The 22622-nt window shown below is 34.6% G+C and overlaps 1 protein-coding gene across 1 annotated transcript; it reads left to right on the forward strand.

Moving 5' to 3' along the window:
- Nucleotides 1–20851: 20851 nt before the first annotated feature.
- Nucleotides 20852–21295, forward strand: LOC120090034. Its single transcript, XM_039047519.1, has one exon. It carries the CDS (start codon nt 20852–20854, stop codon nt 21293–21295), a length of 444 nt encoding a protein of 147 aa, XP_038903447.1.
- The last annotated feature ends 1327 nt before the right edge of the window (nt 21296–22622 follow it).

Here is a 22622-nt window from a genome sequence, read left to right on the forward strand (position 1 = left end):
CTATCCCTATAACGGGTAGGAGTGAATTTCATCTTGCACCCTATGTGCCCAGCTATCCACCTATTCTTACCCCTGAAATGGAAGGCTTATTGGACCAACGATAATGAGCTGCCTTCATCTATGCAGATCTAAGGATAATTCCGAGTGAACAGAAGTTCATAGTTAGCTCAAGATTAAGATTAAGTTACCTAGGTCATCAATTAACGAAGCAGTTAGTTTTATACATAAAACGACGTTTAGAACGTAAAAAGTGACTATTTCATGGTTCAATCTTATGTAAACTCTTTACATAGGATGCCTCCACTTTCATGTCTCCACATGAACGGTTTAGGATTACATCGTTTATACTAACTACAAAATGGGCCGCATCCATAGTGTACCCAGGATAAGGCGCCCAATCTTATTCGTATACTATAGACCATTTTGACTATATATTTGAACTTGATCCACATTTATGTCACTACATAAAGTTCAAACTACATTAAATAGTCTTAGGACCTTAGTTTATTGGATTCAAGATTACAATTTAATTAACAATTTTATTGAAAAACAAAACAAAATATGTTTATTAATTTAAAAACTACGAGTTTTAGGACATAAAATCCAACAAACTCCCGCTTGGACTAAAAGTCTTAGTGGAGTATCACAATGTTGAATTTAAGTGAGAAACATATGAGTACAATAAACATATGAATACAATAAACTAGGGCATATACCCAAAAGTTCTTCCATTTGTCCTAGTTTACAAACTTCGTAGACCTAGACTGTGTAGGTGACCTTCAAACACTTTATCCTTGAGGGCCTTTATAAAAGGATCAACAATGTTTTGCTCAGAAAATATCTGGATCACTACAATTCTCCACGATGTACAATCTCCCGTATAAGATAGTATTTGCGCTCAATATGCTTGTCGTGCTTATGGCTTCTTGGTTCTCTTGAATTTGCAACTGCACCACTATTACCACAATATAGGGTGATAGGCAAATGCATATTTGGAACGACTTCCAAATCTGTCAAGAATTTTCTCAACCTACTCCTTCCTTTGCTGCTTCACATGCAGCTATGTATTCAGCTCCATTGTGGAGTCCGCTATACAGTTTTGCTTCACACTTCTCCACACTACTGCTCCTCCATTCAGAATGAACACTAGTATCGATGTAGATTTTCTTGCATCTTTATCGGTTCGAAAATCAGAGTCAGTGTATCCAGTAAGGATCAAATCCTTAGTACCATACACGAGCAAGTAGTTCCTCATTCTCCTAAGATACTTGAGGATATTTTTAACGTCAGTCCAATGAGCATATCCAGGATTGGATTGATACCTATTGACTATCCCTACTGCGTAGCAAATGCCAGGTCTAGTACATAACATTGCATACATCAGGCTCCCTACTACGGAAGCATAGGGAATTCGTCTCATATCCTCAACCTCTTGAGGTGTCTTAGGACATTGATCATTTGACAAATGAATTCCATATCTGTAAGGTAACCAACCTCTTTTGGAATTCTGCATCTTATACCTAGACAACATTTTATCTATATAAGTTGCTTGAGATATGGCTAGTATTCTGTTCTTGCGGTTCCAAATAATTTGAATCCCGAGAATATATTGCGCATTTCCTAAATCTTTCATTTGGAACTGCGTTGCTAGCCATTTCTTGATGTCAGTTAGGTAACCTACTTCATTCCCAACTAGTAGAATATCGTCAACATATAAAACTAAGAATGCTATAATAGAATTGACGATCTTCTTGTAAACACAAGGCTCGTCAACATTCTATTCAAAGGTATAAGATTTGATCGCAGTATCAAATGTTATATTCCAAGATCTAGAAGCTTGTTTAAACCCATAAATGGATTTTTGAAGTTTACAAACCTTTTGTTCTTGACCCTGTGCAATTCCTCTAGTTGAGCCATATAGATACTCTCTTTAAGATCGCCGTTGACATCCATCTGCCAAATTTCATAGTCATAAAAGGTGGCAATAGATAGTATTTTAATCGATTTAAGCATGGCAACGGGTGAGAAAGTTTATTCATAGTCGACTCCCTCTCTCTGGGTATAACCCTTTGCCACAAGTCGAGCTTTAAAAGTCTGTACTTTACCGGCTTAGTCTCGTTTTTTCCTGTAGATCCACTTACAACCAATTGGTTTTACATCAATTGGTTAATCTACAAGTTCCCAGACAGAATTGAAGTACATAGACTCCATTTCGAGGTCCATGGATTTGACCTACTGATCACGGTCCACATCTTTTATCGCCTGTTTATAGGTCGATGGATCCTATATGTTGTCATCAGTTATGACGTCTTGTGTTTTTGTTAAACCCAAGTAACAGTAAGGTTGATAAACAACCCTCTTACTACGTCAAGGAATTCTCAACTCTTGAGAAGGATGTGACCGACCAGATGTACTAGTTTTATCTACTATTTAGTAGATGAACTAGTTCTATCTGTAGCGTCTTTGGAAATTTCATTCAATACTAGTCTACTGCGAGGTTGCTGACTTCTTATGTCCACATGATTTAACCATAATTAGCAAGTCGACCCTTCATAGGTTGTTTGTAATAACGAACGGGTCAAATATCTATTTTACCCCAAGATTACGTCTTATTCCTCAAGTCCCTACTGATCCTCTAATGAACAATTGGTTTGTGATCCAATCACTAAACCAAATTCTCTCAGCCTAGTGAAAGGGTGAGGCCCTTTGTTCAAGACCTGGATTCATTACTTGAGAGAACAACCTTTCTCCTATCCCTAAATCGGGTAGGCGTGAACTCCATCTTGCACCCTATGTCCCCAACTACCTATCCAGTCTTACCCCTGAAATGGGAGTCTTATTGAGCCGACGTTGTTGAGCAAAACCCTCAACTATCCAAATTTAAGGGCAATCCCGAATAAATAGGAGTTCATAGTTAGCTTAGGATTAAGATCGAGTTACCTATGTCATCTAGGTGAAATAGTCAGTCTTAAATAGTAAACAACGTTATAAAGTAATAGTGACTTATTTCTTGGTCCTAATCTTATGCAAACTCGTTGCATAAGACGCCCCCACTCTTCATGTCATAACATGTACGAATTAGAATCACATAGTATGTAACACTTTACAACTCTTTGTAACAACTACAGATTAGGCCGCATCCAATGGTGTTATCAGAATAAGGTACCCAACCTCATTCATGTACCATAGATCATTTTGACTATTTACTCGAACCTGATCCACTCTTATGTCTCCACATAAAGTTCAAGTACTCATACAATAATCATGGGTTTTAGTTTATTGGATTTAGATTCAATTTATGAGATCAATAACAAGTATATTGATGATAGAAAATGTTTATTATTTTACAAACTACGAGTTTTTATGACATAAAACCCAACAATACTCCCACTTGGACTAAAATTCCAGTGGATCAATATATACAATGTTGAGTTTACATGGCGAGAATAAAATGTACAAATACAATAAACTAGGGCATTACAATACCCACACTATCATATAGTCTTGGAATCTTAAATCCATATACTCTCCACCTCGATAAGATCGAAGTGTTTTTATTGTTTTTCCTAATAATTTTTCAATTTCAGTCTTACACTCTTTCAACTTTTCAAGAGCTTCAGACTTATGTTGCATTAAGTAAAGATACTTAAATCTTGAATAATCATCTATAAAAGAGATGAAATATTGAAAATATCCTCTTACCATAGCATTCATTGGACTACAGAGGTCTGGATGTACAAGTACTAATGGTTCTTTGCTATACAACCTTTTCTAGTAAAAGGTCTTTTAGTCATCTTGCCTTTAAGGTATGCCTCATATACTGGTAATGAATTTTCTTCTCACTCACTCAAAAGTGCATTCTTTACTACTTTATCATTCTTATCAAGATTTATGTGATCTATTCTTAGGTGCCAAAGTTGGTCATTTTCTTTACGAGAAACTCTTTATCTTTTAGTTTTAGTCCTTGCTATTTTAAATGACTTAGTATTGAGAAGCATTTTCGATGCTGATGATCTTAACACATATAAGTTATCTTCTAAAGACGCTGGACAAATTTTAACTCCATTGTTGAAAATAAACTATGTATTTACATTAAAAGAAATTGAGTACATTTGTCAGTAGACAAGAAACTGAAATTAAGTTTCTTTTTATATCAGGAACTAAATAAACATTGTCTAATAACAAAAAAGATTTTTTAAAAGATAACTTATGCTCCCCGCAACAATGGTTAAGATGACCTCTCCTGTTCTGACGTTCATGCTCATCTCGCTAGCGTCAGATGTCTAACTGCCTTCAGGAACTAATTCCCTATAAAGAAGAAAAAACAAGCAAAATTATCATTCTCCACCAAACAAGTTTCTAAGACAAGCAAATCATAATTACCTTCTTTGCCTTTTTTCTTTTCAGCCAAGTATTTCAAACAGTTTCTGTTCTAGTGTCGGTCTTGTTGTAATGGAAACAGATTTCTATTGCAGCATTGGCCTTCTTGCCCTTTCGGGCAGTAGTAAAAGGGACAACTTTATTCCCCTTTCCACCTTTCTTCTTATTTCACTTCTTAGATCCAGAAGAGAAAGGTCCAGATTTAGTCCCAGAGGTCGAATCCCTATGAAAGTTTCTAGAAGAGTTGGCAACATTTGCCTCCCCATATTGTCCTTTAACTTTCATCAAAGACTTGTAGGTTTGCAGCTCATTAAGAAGGATAATTAGGTTGTAGTCTAGCTTATTCATAAAAAATTTATTATGAAATTGGAGGAAACTTTTTAGAAGAATCTTTAGAATAAAGCTGACTTGGCTGGCTTCTCCAATAACCAACCCATTCTATCTCGACCACATTGAAGTGGACCTTCATGTTACGGATATGAGATCCCCTCTTGCATCCGAGCATTAAAGATGAACTTGAAAGCATCGTGCTTGATTTGCGTGGACGACTCTTCAAACATATCATGCAGTAACTCCACGATCTCTCTAACAGAGATCACGTTCTCGTGCTTATTGGCTAGAACTTAAGATAAGCTAGCCAAGATATAATCCATCTTTCATATGTCTCTCGAACATTATATGCGACATTAAGAGCAGATATTTGAGGACATTTCTTAGTTAAGACAAATTTCAAGTTGTCAATAACCAACACAGTGTTAATAGTGTTTTTCTATATTGTGTAATTATTGCCAGTAAGATTGTCAGCAGAAAGTAGGTTAATAATAGCACTAGCCATTGCTTTTGCTGAAATAAACAAATTTGAATCAAGTTAGAAATCTGCATGATAATGAAACCAATCTAAAATCATATTACATTGCAATGATACTTCAGTGATTTAGAACTAAAAGTTATCGAAGGATAGTCAGTTATTCCTTCACTGAATCGAGATAATCTCAACCAAACAATACACTAGAATAACTCTTATTCCTATAGTGTTTAGCTATTAATATTTTTTGCCAAGAAAACATTAACTTATTTAATAAATTCTTATAATTGTAACCCTCCATTATAGAGCCTAGAGTTCTGCTCCAATATGTCTATCGAAGGAAAATACAACATTGAAGCAAAAACAAAGGTGACCTTATCTATTTTTGGAGTTTTCTCTGATATTGATTCCATACAAACACCTTCGGAATGGAGGGTGTGCCAGGGCACCACAAGATTAAGTATGAAGTTTCACTTTGTAAACTAATGAAGGAGATCGTGGGAATGTTGACACATATCCTTCTCCCACTTACTGTAAATACCCTATCCATTCACTTTAATATTGACTCATACAAATGAAGGAAATTGAACGTGAGGATTTCCATGAGCAGCAGAATGATCTTTCAAAATTTCATCCATATATGAACATTAACAATTACAGTACACAAAAGGAAACATACAGGCTATGCACAAAAAGAAATAACAACATGCTTTTCTATACGATCAAGGGATATAACTAACATACCTTTGAAGACTCATCTTCAATATCCCTTGATCATGAATGCTCGAACAGACTCCAATACTGCAGCACACGAACGCACGAACTCAATAATCTCCAAGATCATGAACAATGGACAACCACCACACAAAAACCGCGAACTCAACGATCGGCCTCCGAATAACCTGACTATGTCGAGTTGAGTACGACACCATCACTATGGCTACCTTGGTATTCTCGGTGTGAGAATCCAGAAGTGTGGAATCTCTGTGGACTTGGTTAAAGGACGAGACCGAAGGAAGAACAATCGTGTAAATGATTGAGAAAGTGGGAGATGTCAAAGTCTATTATATAGACGATGCCCAATTGTTTAGCTAATCGGCCAGCTGAGTGATCTATCGTATTGAAACACTCCACGATCGACTAATCTCTCTTTAGTTTTCGTTTTTCTTTTATGTCACGGTTACCATGAAACCACCAATAACCTCCTACTTAATTGGTTATTAGAGAAAAAAGAAATAATTATCCAATAATTAACATTATTATAAATATACATAATAATCAACTTACCATACTATATTTATAACCTATAGTTTTAATATTTCATCTCATGAAAAATATAAACTGTAGCTTTTTTTTCTAATTCATGGTCCTTAATGTAAATCTTATTTACATTAATCCTCTGCTTGATGTATCTCATACATCATACCGATTGTATCATATATAATTGAATTACCTCTTGTCAATTTGAACATTTCAAATCAACACCAAGAACTGATCCTCAACTTGAATCCATTAAGTTACAAAGGGGACCTTATGGACCTATAGCTTGAAGCTCCAACGGTACGTGAATAATTGACTAAACTCTTTAGTCACGGGATCTACCATCTGTTAACTGCCAGGTACTCCACTAAAGACCGACAGCTGAACTCTCCTTACTACAGATATATTATGTGTCCATATCAACCAATCAATAGTGCGATAGCCCTTCACAGATCACCCGTAAGTACAATTAGGCCAATAACCATTATGCCTGTAGTTACATCTAACTCCTTAAGTAGCACTAATCCCTCTAATGAACATAAGTTATAATTCTACTATGACTGAGTCCTCTCTTCCAAAGAGAAGTTGTGGACACTATGTTCAAGCCCCGAAATCAGCCCTTAAGGGAGAAATCTATCTACTTACTCCTGCTTTGGGGAAGAAGTGAATTCCATCTCGTGTAACTGAGTTCCCAGCTCCCAAATCAGACAAGTCTCTAAAAAGGTAGGCATGTTGAGCTAAAAATTTGGCTACTCTCACCCATACTAATCAAAGAACTGCCCTCAAAGGCAGGAGTTCCCAAAACACTCAGGATTGAGGTCATGTCACCTATGGTCATTTAGGTGAGATGTAAGTCTCCAGTATCAATGACATTATATACAGAGATGAATCATCTCGTCGTCCTATCTTATACCAATTTTTTGCATAGGATATCCCCGCTCGCATGTCTCCACATGAATGGTTAGGATCTACCATCTGTAGTAGTTCACAACATTTACAAACCTCTGCAAAGCGGGTTGTATCCGTAATGTCACCAGGATCAGGAATCCCTCCTTAATCCTTATACTATAGACCTATTTAGGTTATCACTTAAGGCATGATCCATTTGTATATCTCATATACATGCTTAAGTTTACATACAATAACCATGGATCTTTGTTTATTGGATATGAGTAAATGCCAGATAAAATAACTCTTATTTTATTCATAACAATATGTATATATTACAAACTACGAGACTCCAAGATAATTAGGACACCAATCCCAACAATCAACCACTTGTCCTAATGCCTCGGAAGACTAGTGTACAATACAAGATAAAAACATGTACAATATATAATAAACTAGGGCATACCCAGTATCATCTCCCATTTACCCTAGACAAGATGTCGCATGTCCCGCAGACCCAGACTCTCTAGGTGACCCTCGAACACTTTAGCCATGAGAGCCTTTGTAAAGGGATCAACAACGTTGTGCTCCATCGCAATCTTCGTGACTACCACATTACCGCGATGCACAATCTCCTTGATCAAGTGGTATTTTCATTTGATATGCTTGCCTCAACGATGACTCTAGGTTCCTTCAAATTTGCCACAACCCCGCTGTTATCACAATAAAGAGTGATCGACAAATCCATATTTGGAAAAACTTCCAAATCTATAAGGAATTTCCTCAGCTAAACAGCCACCTTAACGGCTTCACAAACAGCGACATATTCGGCTTCCATAGTGGAGTCCGTGATGCATCCTTGTTTAATGCTTCGCCACACTACAACCCCTCCATTTAGAGTGAACACTGACCCCGATGTCGATTTGTGAGAATCTCTATCCATTTGAAAATTAAAGTCTGTGTATCCTGTAAGGATCAGATCCTTATCTCCATACACGAGCATGTAGTCCCTCGTTCTCCGAAGATACTTGAGGATCGTCTTGACCTCCGTCTAGTGATCTAATCCTGGATTGGACTGATAACGACTAAGAATCCCTACTGCGTAGCAAATTTCGGGTCTGGTACACAACATTGCATACATTAAGCTTCCAATAGCTAAAGGGGAATCTGTCTCATCTCCTTAACTTCTTGAGGCGTCTTAGGACATTGATCCTTAGACAAAACGATTTCATGCCTGAAGGGTAATAAACACCTCTTGGAATCCTACATCCTGTACCTGATCAAAATTTGATCAATGTACGATGCCTTAGACAAGGCTAACCTCTTTAATCTAAGACAGGTGTCCTTTATTTTAAAATCTCTTCTAAATAGTTTCCTTCAATTCCACAGCAATATGGGTATGAATAGAATAGAGTACATCATAACTATTCTTCTCAATGAGTTATAGACTTATCAGTCTCTTATGAAAAGTAAGGGACCGGTAGAAGGAAAGGCAAATGTTTCCCATTCCAAGTAGCTCCACAAGGAGTCATTCTCTGGAACTAAGTCTGTTCCATTATCTTCTGGTTCTAAGAAGATCTACAAAAAGAAAGGCGGGAAGGGGAAGACTCTGGTTGCTGGGAAAGGCAAAGGCAAGGCCAACGTGGTCGACAAGGACAAATGCTTCCACTACAATATGGATGGTCACTGGAAACGCAATTTTCACAAGTACGTCGCCCAGAGGAAGAAAGGGAAGGAAGGTAAATATAATTTATTGGTTCTAGAAACTTGTTCAATGGAAAATGACCATAATGCCTAGATACTTGATTTTGGAGCCACTAATCACGTTTATTCTTCTTTTCAAGGAATTAGTTCCTTCCAGTAGCTCAAGGAGGGTGAAATGACGCTCAAGATTGGAAATGGAGACGTCATTTCAGCTCGTGCAGTGGGAACTGCTAAGTTGTTTTTCAGAAAGAGATACTTAATTTTGGACCATTTGTATATAGTTCCCAAAATTAAAAGGTACCTTGTATAATTTCTTGTTTCTTATATGTTTTAAGACTAACTGAATCACAAATACCTATCTTTGGCATTTGAGATTAGGCCATATAAATCTCGATAGGATTGGAAGACTGTTAAAGAATGGACTACTAAGCGAGTTAGAAAATGATTCATTACCTTCATGTGAATCCCGTCGTGAAGGAAAAATGACTAAAAGACCTTTTAGTGGAAAAGGTTAAGAACCAAAGAGCTCTTATAGCTCATACATTCAGATTTTTGTGGTTCGATGAATATAAAAGCTCGAGGAGGGTACGAATACTTCATCTCTTTCATAGATGATTATTCGATGTATGATTACTTATACCTAATGGAACATAAGTCTGAAGCCTTTGAAATGTTTAATGAGTACAAGGCTGAAGTTGAAAACCTGTTAGCTAAAACAATTAAAACACTTCGAACTGATTGGGGTAGAGAGTACATGGATTTAAAATTCTAGGACTATATGATGGAACTTGGAATTCAATTCCAATGTTCAATACTTGGTACACATCAGCAGAACGGTGTATCTAAAATAAGAAATAGAACCGTGTTAGACAGGTTCGTTCTATAATGAGCTATGCTCAATTTCCTAGCTCGTTCTGGGGGTATGCAGTAGATACTACAATTCACATCTTGAATAATGTTCCCTTGAAAAGTGTTTCTAAAATGCCTTTCGAGTTATGAAGGCAGCATAAACCTAGTTTACGTTACTTCAGAATCTGGGGTTATCTTGCCCACGTGCTGGTGACAAATCTTAAGAAGTTAGACATGTTGGGTTTTGTGTCCTAAAACTCGTGGTTTGTAAACAAGAAAACTTATTCTGAAAATTCAATAAGTTGTTATTGAATATATGAATTTCTTATTTCGTTTTAGAAATAAATCCAATAAACTAAAAGATCCATGACTATTCCATGAGTACTTGAACTTTATGTGGAGACATAAAGGTGGATCATGTTCGAGTAAATAGTCAAAATGGTCTATAGTATATGAATAAGGTCGGGTGCCTTATTCTGGTAACACTATCGGATGCGGCCCACTCTATAGTTGTTACAAGGAGTTGTAAAGTGCTACAGACAAAGTGATTCTAATTCGTACATGTCATGACATGAGGAGTAGGGGCGTCATGTGCAATGAGTTTGCACAAGATCGAACCACGAAATAAGTCACTCTTACTTTATAACGATGTTTACTGTTTAAGACTAACTTTTTTTCAAAGCGATGATCTAGGTAACTTGACCTTTATCCTAAGCTAACTATGAATTCATGTTTATTCTGAATTATCCTTAGATTTGCATAGGTGAGGGTTGACTCAACAACGCCGGCTCAATAAACCTCCATTTCAAGGGTAAGACCGGGTAGATAACTGGGGACATAGGGTGCAAGATGGAATTCACTCCTACCTGCTTTTAGGGATAGCAGAGAGGTCGATCCCTTAAGTACTAACTCTAGGTCTTGAACAAGAGGTCTCACCCTCTCATTGGCCAGAGAGGGACTCGGTTTGGTGATCATTGTTTATTAGAGGCTTAAGGAACAAGAGGGAATCACGGGGGTAAAACAACAATTTGATCCAACCGTTATTACGAACAACCTGTAATGGGTTAACATACTAATCATGGTTATATCGAGTGGACATAATATATCTACAGTGAGGGGAGTTCAACTCTGACCTTAATGGACTGACCTAGTAGTTAACGAATGGGGGCTAATTTGATATAAAGAGTTTAGCCAATTAATTTGAATCATTGGAGCCCATGATCTGTAGGTCCACGAGGTCCCCCTACCAGCTCAAAATGGATTAGCCTTAGAGTAGCGTGATAAGTTAATTTGAAACGTTCAAATTAGAATTAAAGAAATTAGTAATTATATGTGATATAATTACGCATTTAATTTTAGAATTAAACGAAATTGGAGAATCAATTAATATTTAAATTTGATTTAAATATTAAATGCATGAATATGGATTCATGATGGTGGAATTAGTGTTAAATTAATTTAATATTTGATATTGAATTAATTAGAATTAATTACATTGGTTAATTAATTATTTATTATTATTTTTATTAGAAAATTAATTTTGTAGAATAATAAAGATTTCATTTTTTAAAAGAAAAATTTATTTTAGAAATCAATTAGAAACTCAAAATTGAAAAAGATAGAAAATGGAAAATCCCAAAAAGTGGGATTTCTCAACTTTCTAATCAACTAGCTTACAGACTCTCCACCATATTTTTTAGTCAATCTTTCAAGCATGAGGTGCAATTCATGCAGCTATTTCTTTGCACGAAAGTCATGCAATAAATACTGAAGATTGAAGTGGAAATCGGGCATGCACTTGGGTTGATTTTAGGAGAAAATCTCTCTAAGTTGAAGAAGAGTCTTCAACTAAAAAACCAGATCTTCTTCTCCATTTCCCTTAATCCAAGCTTATTTTGAGTCCCACAACTCAATCTAAGGCACCAAGAGAATAGTAGGGAAGGCCTTGAGGGGGTTCAAGCTGATTTGGAGAAGATTTAAAGTTGAGTTCGAGTATCAAGTGTTTCTTCAAAGCTATGTCATGAAACCCTCTTATTAGTTTATGAGCATGCTTAATTCAAAGCCAAAATTAATGAATTAGAATGCTTAATGATCTGTTTTACTTCCGCTGCGTGTTTTCTAACTCTAAATATTGGTATCAGAGCATCATCTAAGCATTCAATATGGTTTAATTTTGGTTTGGTGTGTGTTTTTCATGAGATATATGAAAATGGTGCACTGATATTGTTTTCTGAGATTTGGCATTCAAATTCTTTTTGATTCATTTGTTAAATTTGTAATTGACTCTTGATTGATAAGCTTATGTATGCTCAAGAGTCTGTAATTTATTTGGAGTCAATAGAGTTGAAATTAAGATGTAATTAAAGAAAAAAGTGAATAAGGCCGAGCTGGAGAATTCTGATGTTGAGCTTATGTCCAAGCAGCGTTGTAAGGTTGCTTATGTTGCTGAGCGAGAGCGACACCAAAACCAATAAGATTCAATCGAGCAGTGAGCGTAAGGAAGCGAGAAGCAAGATTTGAACCCGGATGAGCGAGCTAGCGAGAACCATGCAACAAGCGATGAGCAGCGAGTTTGAACCAACCAACGAGCGAGTAGCAAGTTTTGAACTGATTTGACGAGCGAAAGCAACCGGTTCGACCGGTTTTCTTCAGGTTTTGTCTAGTTCGGCCTCAAATGGTTTTTGGCTGGTTCGGTTCAGGTCCGGTTCAAGCTATTCAGGTCTGGTTTGGGGCGGTTCAAGCGGTCCAGAAACGTTTTGGAGCCAATTTTTTTTTTCTTTTTTGTAATAATTAGGCCTTTGTTTGCTTGAAAATGCCAAAACTAAAACCATATTTGTATATGTTTAATTATGTATACATGTGAATTATGTTATAATTAAATAAACCTTGTATGTGAATAAAGTATGCCATATAGATTTAAAATCTCACCATAGGAAGCATGTTACATACATTGAAAGTATGTTATAAAGTGTTATAATACATAGTATGCATGTTTGGGTTTCTTCCAAATAATATAGATGTTATATTAAATATTAAATATCTTTCATGTATGTTGTGGATGTTTAGCATGTCTAAAATTTTGTAAGTTGTTATAACATTGGGTTAGACATTTAAAATCCATAAAAAAGAAGAACTACATGCTCACGTAGGTTAATTGCCTGTTTTAATAGTTAAAATAGATCGTTTTAACTATTAAAACAAGGGTTACAAACTCAACGGGTATATAATCCTGTCTAAGGCTGGGAGTATTTAAGTTGATGGTCTACAGAACACCTCCAACCTAGGGATTATAGCCGAATAATTGAGTATTGTTAACCGGTTTTATGAGCAATACGTGAGTGGTGTGAGGTTTTAAAACTGGTTTATCACCTAGACATCATAGGTTAAATCCAAATATAAACGTTATATTTAGATAAACACCTAAACTTAGGTTGTTTAATTAGCCAGAACAAGCCTAAGAAAATGTATACCCAATTTAACATTAGAACACTTTAATGGGAGTTTAATAACATATATGATATGCTATTAAAACACTTCGAAAATAAAAAATAATGTATATAATATGTTAGAACACTTCAGTGGGAGATTAATAAACATATATGATATGATTATTTTTTAGCTCTCACGTCCCTATGAGTTCACGATCGAAATTCATGTTTCATTTCGTGTCACCCTGGGACTGACCTCCATTTGAAAAGTGTTTACATGAATCAAGATTTTAGGTGAATAGGGGAAGTTGTTTACCATAAAATCAAATGTGATGTTTTGATTTTAATTTTCACATCTCAAGATGTTCACACCATGAGGTTCATGCGGCACATCATGTCACCCTGGGAATGATCTTCATTCTGAAAAGTTTGCTGAATCAATATCAAGGTGAATGACGGGAAGTTGTTTAATGGAAAATCAAATATATGAAATATTGATTTCAATTCTCATGTCCCTAGAAAATTTCCACCGTGAGATCCATGCAGTATTTCATGTCATTTTGAGAGTGACCTCGATCCAGAAAGTGTTTGTCATGAGGTCAAGATCAAAGTGAATGGGGGAAGTAGTTTATAGTAAATGGGTGAAGGATATGTGTCAACAAATCTTGCAGTTTCTTCTATTGGTTTGGACCGTGAGATTCCTATGTTGCGCCTGCTTGTCGTCTTTAAGTTGGCCTCGCTAGTCGTTTAACGATAACTATCCCCTTGGAGGGTTTTAACATAAGATTTGGAACAATTTAAACTCTAGAGATGGATAGGGTTTCTAAATTCGTTTTCAGCTTTTATTTTTCAATTCGGGAGCATCGTTGGGGCCCACTTCTGAGGTCTGAAAAAAGAGGGTTACACTTACAGAATTACTAAAGAGTTAGTAATTTTACCAAAAACGGTATCTAAATGAATATCGGAATATAAGTTATTCTGGGGATAGTATTTAGTCAAGAATGTCTTGTTGTAGTATCATTGCAAAAACAATCTTGGGTATATTATTACTTTGCTAAAACTTGTTTGTGTTTAAAAAGCAATTCATTGATCAAATTTATTTATATTTTTCAGAATGACGAGTTCATTAGTACAATTTTTGGCGTCTGATAAATTTATTGGGGATAATTATGTCACTTGGAAAACAAACCTGAATACTATAATGGATTGGCCTTAGAGTAGCGTGATAAGTTAATTTGAAACGTTCAAATTAGAATTAAGGGAATTGTAATTATATATGATATAATTACGCATTTAATTTTATAATTAAACGAAATTGGAGAATCAATTAATATTTAAATGTGATTTAAATATTAAATGCATGAATAGGGATTCATGATGGTGGAATTAGTGTTAAATTAATTTAATATTTGATATTGAATTAATTATAATTAATTAAATTGTTTAATTATTTATTTATTATTAATTTTATTAGAAAATTAATTATTGAATTAATTTTGTAAAATTAATAAAGATTTCATTTTTGAAAACAAAAATTGATTTTAGAAATCAATTAGAAATTCAAAATTGAAAAAGAGAGAAAATAAAAATTCCCAAAAAGTGGGATTTCACCACTTTCTAATCAACTAGCTTACACACTCTCCACCATATTTTTTTAGTCAATCTTCTAGGCATGAGGTGTAATTCATGTAGCAATTTCTTTGCATGAAAGTCATGCAATAAATACTGAAGATTGAAATGGAAATCGGGGATGCACTTGGGTTGATTTTAACAGAAAATCTCTCTAAGTTGAAGAAGAGTCTTCAGCTAAAAAACTAGATCTTCTTCTCTATTTTCCCTTAATTTAAGCTTATTTTAAGTCCCACAACTCAATCTAAGACACCAAGAGGATAGTGGGGAAGCCCTTGAGGTGGTTCACAAGCTGATTTGGAGAAGATTTGCAGCTGAATTTGAGTATCAAGTGTTTCTTCAAAGCTATGTCATGAAACCCTCTTATTAGTTTATGAGCATGCTTAATTCAAAGCCAAAATTAATGAATTAGAATGCTTAATAATCTGTTTTACTTCCACTGCGTGTTTTCTGACTCTAACAATTGGTATCGGAACATCATCTAAGCATTCAATTTGGTTTAATTTTGGTTTGGTGGATGTTTTTCATGATATATATGAAAATAGTGCACTCATATGGTTTTCTGAGATTTTACATTAAAATTCTTTTTTATTCTTTTGTTAAATTTGTAATTGGCTCTTGATTGATGAGCTTATATATGTGCTCAAGAGTCTGTAATTTATTTGGAGTCATTATAGTTGAAATTAAGATGGAATTGAAGAAAAAAGTGAAGAAGGTCGAGCTGTAGAATTCTGATGTTGAGCTTCTATCCAGGCAACGTTGCAACGTGAAAAAGAAAATCTTTATGTCTTAGCCTAAGAGGTTTGTAGCCTAAGGTCAGGATAAAAAAGTTTGCAAGTTGAATCAATTCATTTATGGGTTACAGTAGATGTCCAGATCTTGGAACATTAGATTTCATATTGCGATCAAATCTTTTGGTTTTGATCAAAATATTGATGAATCTTGTGTCTACAAGAAAATCATCAACGGTAAAGTAGATTTCTTAGTACTTTATGTAGACGATATCCTACTCATTAGGAATTATGGAAGGTAACTTAATAATATTAAAAATTGGTTGGCAGCCAAATTATTAGGGATTACAAGAACAAAATGTTGGCTCTATCTCAAGCAACTTATATCAACAAAATATTGACTCGATGTTCGATATAGAACTCTAAGAAGGCTTTATTACCTTTCAGGCATGAGGTTCACTTGTCTAAGAAACAGTGTCCTAAGACACTTTAAGAAGTTGAGGATATGAGATGTATTTCCTATGCCTCAGTTGTGGGGCAACTCAACATATGTTATACTCCACACTAGGGCAGATATTTGTTATGTAGTTGGAATAGTCAGTAGATACCAGTTCAATCCAAGGTTAGACCACTGGACAGCTGTTAAGAATATCCTCAAGTATCTTAGGAGAACAATTCACTACAAGCTTAAGTATGAGTCTAAGGATTTGATTCTTACGGAATACACCTTTACTCTGATTTCCAAACTGAGAAGGATTCTAGGAAATCCACGTCAGGATCAGTGTTTACTATGAATGGAAGAGTTGTACTATGGTGTAGAATCAAGCAATGATGCATTGCAGACTCCACGATGGAGGCAGAATATGTAGCTACTTGTGAAGCAACAAAGGAAACAGTTTGGTTCAGGACGTTCCTAAGTGATTTGGAAGTGGTTCCAAACATGAACTTGCCTATCACTTTATACTCTGACAACAATGGGGCAGTAGCATTTTGGATTTTATGCCCTAAAACTCGTAGATAATAAATGTTATTAATTGACCGTCATCAATAAAGAGTTATAGATATTAATTCAACAAATGTTATTGTTTGTATTGTTTGTCTATTTTTTTTCTTAATAACCCTAAATTCAATAAACTAACATCAAGGTTGCCTTATGAGTCTTGAAATGTATGTGGAGACATACATGGATTAATGTTCAAGATACAGCCTCAAGGATTTATAATATAAAAATAAGGTTGGGTACCTTATCCTGGTAACACTATGGATACGACCCCTTTGTATTTGATATAAACGCAATGATCCAATGTGTTCATGTCGTTAACATGCGACTAGAGGTATCCTATGTAATGAGTTGCATAAGATCAGACTCCGAAATAGTAACCACTAGATGTAACATCGTTAACAAGTTAGGCAACTTAATCTTAATCCTGAGTATATTATGAACTCATGTTCACAAAAGATTGTCCTTTGATTTGTATGGCCGAGGGTGACCAGTTCACCGGTCTAATATGCCTACCATTTTTAGGACAAGACTGAATGGAGAGTTGGGAACATAACAATACAAGATGGAATTCACTCCTTCCAGTCTTAAGGATAAGTAGATGAGTGTTCCCTTAAGTGGTGTCTCTGAGACTTGAACAAAGAGCCCTACCCTCTCACTGGCCCAAGAGGGGTTTCTATTTATTAGTTGGACCATAAACAGGTTGTTCATTAGAGAAGCATCGGTACTTAAGGAGTCAAAGATAACCCAAGGGTAAAACGATAATTTGACCCAGTTGGAGTTACAAACACTTGTGAAGAACTAACTTGTTGTTATTGGTCTATATCCGTGGACACAGAAATATATCTGTAGTGAGAAGAGTGTAGTTGTGGGTCTTTAGTGAAGTGTACCCTCAGTTAACGAATATTGATTAGCTTGGTTAATGAGTTTAGCTAATGAATCTTATATCGTTGGAGCTTCTGATCTATAGGTCCACTAGGTCCCCTAGTTAGCTCACTAGAGGATATTTAAGAGGGATGATTTGAATTGTTCAAATTAATATAAATAAATCATATATTAATGTGATTAATATATAATTGATTATCGATATGGGCTATAATTCAAATTAAATTGGAAAATAATATTTGAATAAGATTCAATTAATTAATTCAAGTGAATTAGATTAAAAAAGAATTTATTAATAGAGATGTATGTACATATACATACGATATTTATGATAATTAAATATATATACATTAAATTAGATTTAATGTATAAATAGTTATCATTAAATTAGATTTAAGGTATAAACAGTTATTTAAGTAATGTTAAAATTAAATTAAATAAGTGTTATTGAATTAATTAATTGTGGAAAAGGGAAATAGGAAAAGGGTTTAATTATTCTGTATATAAAACCTCCTTATGGCCCTTCTAGGAGAAAAAAATACTGACAATACATAACACATAAGTGTTATTGTACAAAATTTTCCCTAAGCCACAAAGAGAGTCCTCTCTACTCTCCAAAACCCTTTTCTCCTATTCTCTCCTAATAGTTGGATACTACCTATCCCTCTATTGAAATCTTAGAGAATGAAGAGGTTACACTCGTGGTGGTGTTTGAGCTTGTTTAAGAAATTATTCGTGATCAAGATCGTTGGAGGAGTCATTCATTAGAACTTAAAGAGGATTGTTCGTGGAGCTTGGGAATCTACAAAGGTAAAAATGGTTCTAATCTTTTTCCCTGAAGCATGTTATATTACATGTTTATATTCTATTTTAGTATCCTAAATTTGTTTATATAAAAATTGAATTGCAGGATGCAAGGCATTCACCAATGCTTTCGCTACGGGATCTGATCCCTTCAATTGGTATTAAAGTCAATTTCTTGCATCCACGTTCTTCGTATTTTTCGAAACAAAGTCAGTTTAGAGGTGAGTTTAATATTTTGCATTTGGAATGTTTGAATGTTGGTTTGCAAGAATGGATATTTTTTTTTATTTTGGCACGTAGATTACTTTTAATTTGATTAAATTGTAAGGGTTGTATTTTTTGGGCAATTCAATTCTTGCTTTGAGTATGTAAATCTATGTCGATTGAAAGAGCATGGTTGAACAGCAACATTCTGTCGCTCAACGTCACGATGCTGCTAGTATATAAGTCTATGTCGATTAAAAGAGAAATGGTTGTGAACAACAACATTCTATCGCTTAACGTCACGACACTATTATCACAGTGCTGCAATGCTGAAAGGCGAACACAACGTAAAGCAGTCATATCGTTGCAACGCTACCTTCAGTGTTGCAACGCTCTGAGTTTCAACGGAATGCTAGTGACGCGCGTGAGGATGGATTGATTATAGTTGTTTTGACCTAATTCCCTTTGTATTATTTAATTAAATTAATTAATTAAATCATTATAATAATTATATTAATTTTACATTTAATTTTGCATTAGGGTGCCAAAATCAGTCCAATTTTTGCTGTTTAGATGTTTAAATTAATCTTTGAATTCATATTACATATTGTATGTCATATAGATTCAAAAATACCCACATTAAAATAAACATGCACATGCATCATAAATAAATATAAAGGGTTATATTTTATAGATGCATGATTAAATTAACATGCTCATGCATCATGATATAAGTGTTATATTAGTGATGTATGATTAACCTAAGCATATCCATATATCATACTATATATTAAAATTGTTATAATAAATAGTGGAATGAGGTATGTGAATGCTTGTTTTTCATGTATGATTTATATAAGTATTATATTTATCAAATGAAAATGGAATTTGCATTGAGCATGACATTACTTAGATAAATATAATTTTTGTATTTAATCAATGTCTTTAGATGCAAATTTATACGTTTTAATAGAACATTAAAAATATAAGTGTTATAGTTTTAATAAGATAGTTTAAAATCTATAATCAAGAGTTGCATGCAAACACATGTTCAAATTAATTTTAAATAGTTTAAATTTAATCAAGCTAGACATATGTTTTTTTTTAATGGAATTAGGAATTGGTTATATTTTTTAATTTATTTTAATAGGATAAAAATGAATTTAATTAAATGATTAAATGTATAAAATAATTGCCCATAAGGTACCTTTGTCTAAGGAAGGTTCTATTTAGGAAAGGGTATCTAAGCTGATGGAAGCAGAACACCACCACCTGGGAACCGACTTGGAAGGTGAATTGGGCAAATATTTTATAAGCATGCAATAAATGATTGATTTTATTTAAATATTTTAACAAATGAAATCAAGTATTGTTAAATTATTCAATACAAATGTCATATTGAGCAAATTTAAAGGGACTTAGATAAATTCATTAGACGGGTTTAACTAAGTATAATAAAATCCTAAAAATATTAGAATACTTTAGTGGAGGATATTGGTATATGTGATATATCAAATTTCAGCTCCCACATCCCTAAGAATTCACACCGTGAGATTCATGCTCCGCTTCATGTTGCCCTGGGCACGGCCTCCCTTCAAAAGGTGTTTGCATGGGTCAACAACAAGGTGAATAGGGAAAGTGTTCATAGTAAGTGGGAGAAGGACACATGTCAACGTATCCTACAATCTCCTCCATTAGGTTGCATAGTGAGATTCCTATGGTCTATTTGCGTGTCATCCTAGAGCGACCATCCCTTCGGAGGGCTTGATCATAGGGGTTGAAACAACGCGAACTCCAGCAATAGATAGGGTTTCTTAGGTTAATCTTCAACAGTTTTCTTTCCCTTCAATAGCCTGTTGAACATACCTCTGGGATCCCAAAATAGGAGGGTCACACTTACACGATGAATTAAGTTAGTTAATGAATCTTTCGCCGTAACAACGGTCACTAAAAACTATAGGAATAAAAGTTATTTTGGTGTTAGTAATTGGCTGAGATTGTCTCAATTTAGGGGAAGAATAGTTGATCACCCTTCGATGGTTGTTGTTCTAAACCTCTGAAGTACCGTTGCAAAAACAAAAATCAATAGTTTAATTAAGGTTCTATGATTAAATATGTTTTGCTAAATTGATTGGATAATTAAGTAATGGGTTATGACAAATATAAATACGGTTAATAGATTGTTGTATGTTTCAGCATGTCTTCCACAATTATATCTTTGCTTAAAAATGAGAAATTAAACGGTGAAAACTATGCGACGTGGAAATCTAACCTGAATACGATTATGATTATTGATGATCTACAATTTGTCTTGACGGAGGAATTTCCTCCAGTCCCCGCTCGAAATGCATCCCAAGCGTTGAAGGATGCTTATGACTGTTGGACAAAGACCAATGATAAGGCTCGAGTCTATATCTTAGCAAGTCTGTCTGACGTTCTTCCCAAGAGGCATGAGGTCATGATGTCTGCATGTCAGATCATGGAGTCCCTCCAGGAGATGTTTAGGCAAATGTCTATTCAAATCTGGCACGAGGCCTTCAAGTATATTTACAATGTACGCATGAAAGAAAGCCAATCAGTGAGGAAATATGTTTTCAACCTGATGGACCAGTTCAATCTTGTCAAAATGAACGGTGTGGTCATCAATGAGCAGAGTCAGGTGTCATTTATTTTAGAAGCCCTTCTAAAGAGTTTTCTTCAATTCTGTAGTAATGTGGTTATGAAATAATACAATACAATCTGTCTACCCTTCTAAACGAATTACTGACTTTTGAGTCTCTTATAAAAGGTAAAGGATCAGGAGAATGAGAGGCAAATGTTGACCATTCCAAAAAGTTCCATAAGGATTCATCCTCTGTAACTAAGTTTGTTCCTTTGATCTCTAGTTCTAAAAAGATCCTGAAAAAGAAAGGAGGGCAGAGGAAGGCTCCCACTGCTGGAAAAGGTAAGGGTAAAGCTAAAGCTGACAAGGGTAAATGTTTTCATTGTAATGTGGATGGTCACTGAAAACACAATTGCCCCAAGTACCTTGCTGAGAAGAAGAAAGAGAAAAAAGGTAAATATGATTTACTTGTTCTGAAAACTTGTTTAGTGAAAAATGATCATGATGCTAAGATACTTGATTCAGAAGCCACCAATCACGTTTGTTCTTCTTTATAGGGAATTAGTTCCTTTCAGCAGCTCGAAGATGATGAAATGACGCTCAAAGTTGGCATGAGAAACGTCATTTCAGCTCGTGTAGTGGGAGCTGATAAGTTGTTTTTTGGAAGTAGATTTCTGTTTTTAGAAAACTTATACATTATTCCCAAAATGAGGAGGAACCTTGTTTCTATTTCCTGTTTAATTGAACAATCGTACTCTATTTCCTTTAATTCAAATGAAGTGTTCATTATGTGTTAAGACCAATTGAATCAAAAGAATTTTTAAATCATGAGACGTTTAAAACTGATATACTAAAACAAAAAGGCGAAGAATTTCTCGAAATAACAATGATACATATATTTGGCATTTGATGGTTTTAATGATGCATGTATGTTGATGAATCCATGGAGGGGGAGTTTTCCTAAGTCTTTGATATAAAGGTTCACATGTTTATCTCAAATTTGGAATAAAGTCTGATATAAAATTTAAACAACCTAAAATCTTTGTAATTAATTTTTATTGGTGATTTTCATCTGAAATTTTGTTAGCAAATTTTATCGATCTTTGGATTGGTTTTATTTTCCCTTGAAAAATATCATATCCTAAGAACTTTATTTTTTGTTGAAATAGTTTTCTTTTAGGTAGAGAAACAACTAAACCATTTTGTTTAATTATTTTGTAAAATATTCTTAAATATTTAAAATGTTCTATAGATTGTGAAAAGATTAAAACATCATCAATAATAAACAATTGTTAATTTTTGATGTGGGTTAAAAATGTCATTCACAATATTTTGAAATTCAAAAGGGGCATTGTTGAGTCTGAATGATATTACATTCTGTTCATATCGTCCAAATGAAATATTGAATATTATTTTATACTTATCTTTTTCAGCAATTTAAATTTGCCGGAAT

This window comes from Benincasa hispida, chromosome 11, assembly GCF_009727055.1.
Source record: "Benincasa hispida cultivar B227 chromosome 11, ASM972705v1, whole genome shotgun sequence".
Classification (NCBI taxonomy): Eukaryota; Viridiplantae; Streptophyta; class Magnoliopsida; order Cucurbitales; family Cucurbitaceae; genus Benincasa; species Benincasa hispida.

Coding starts and splice junctions, on each gene's coding strand:
- LOC120090034 (XM_039047519.1), top strand. CDS start 20,852: ATGATTATTGATGATCTACAATTTGTCTTGACGGAGGAATTTCCTCCA.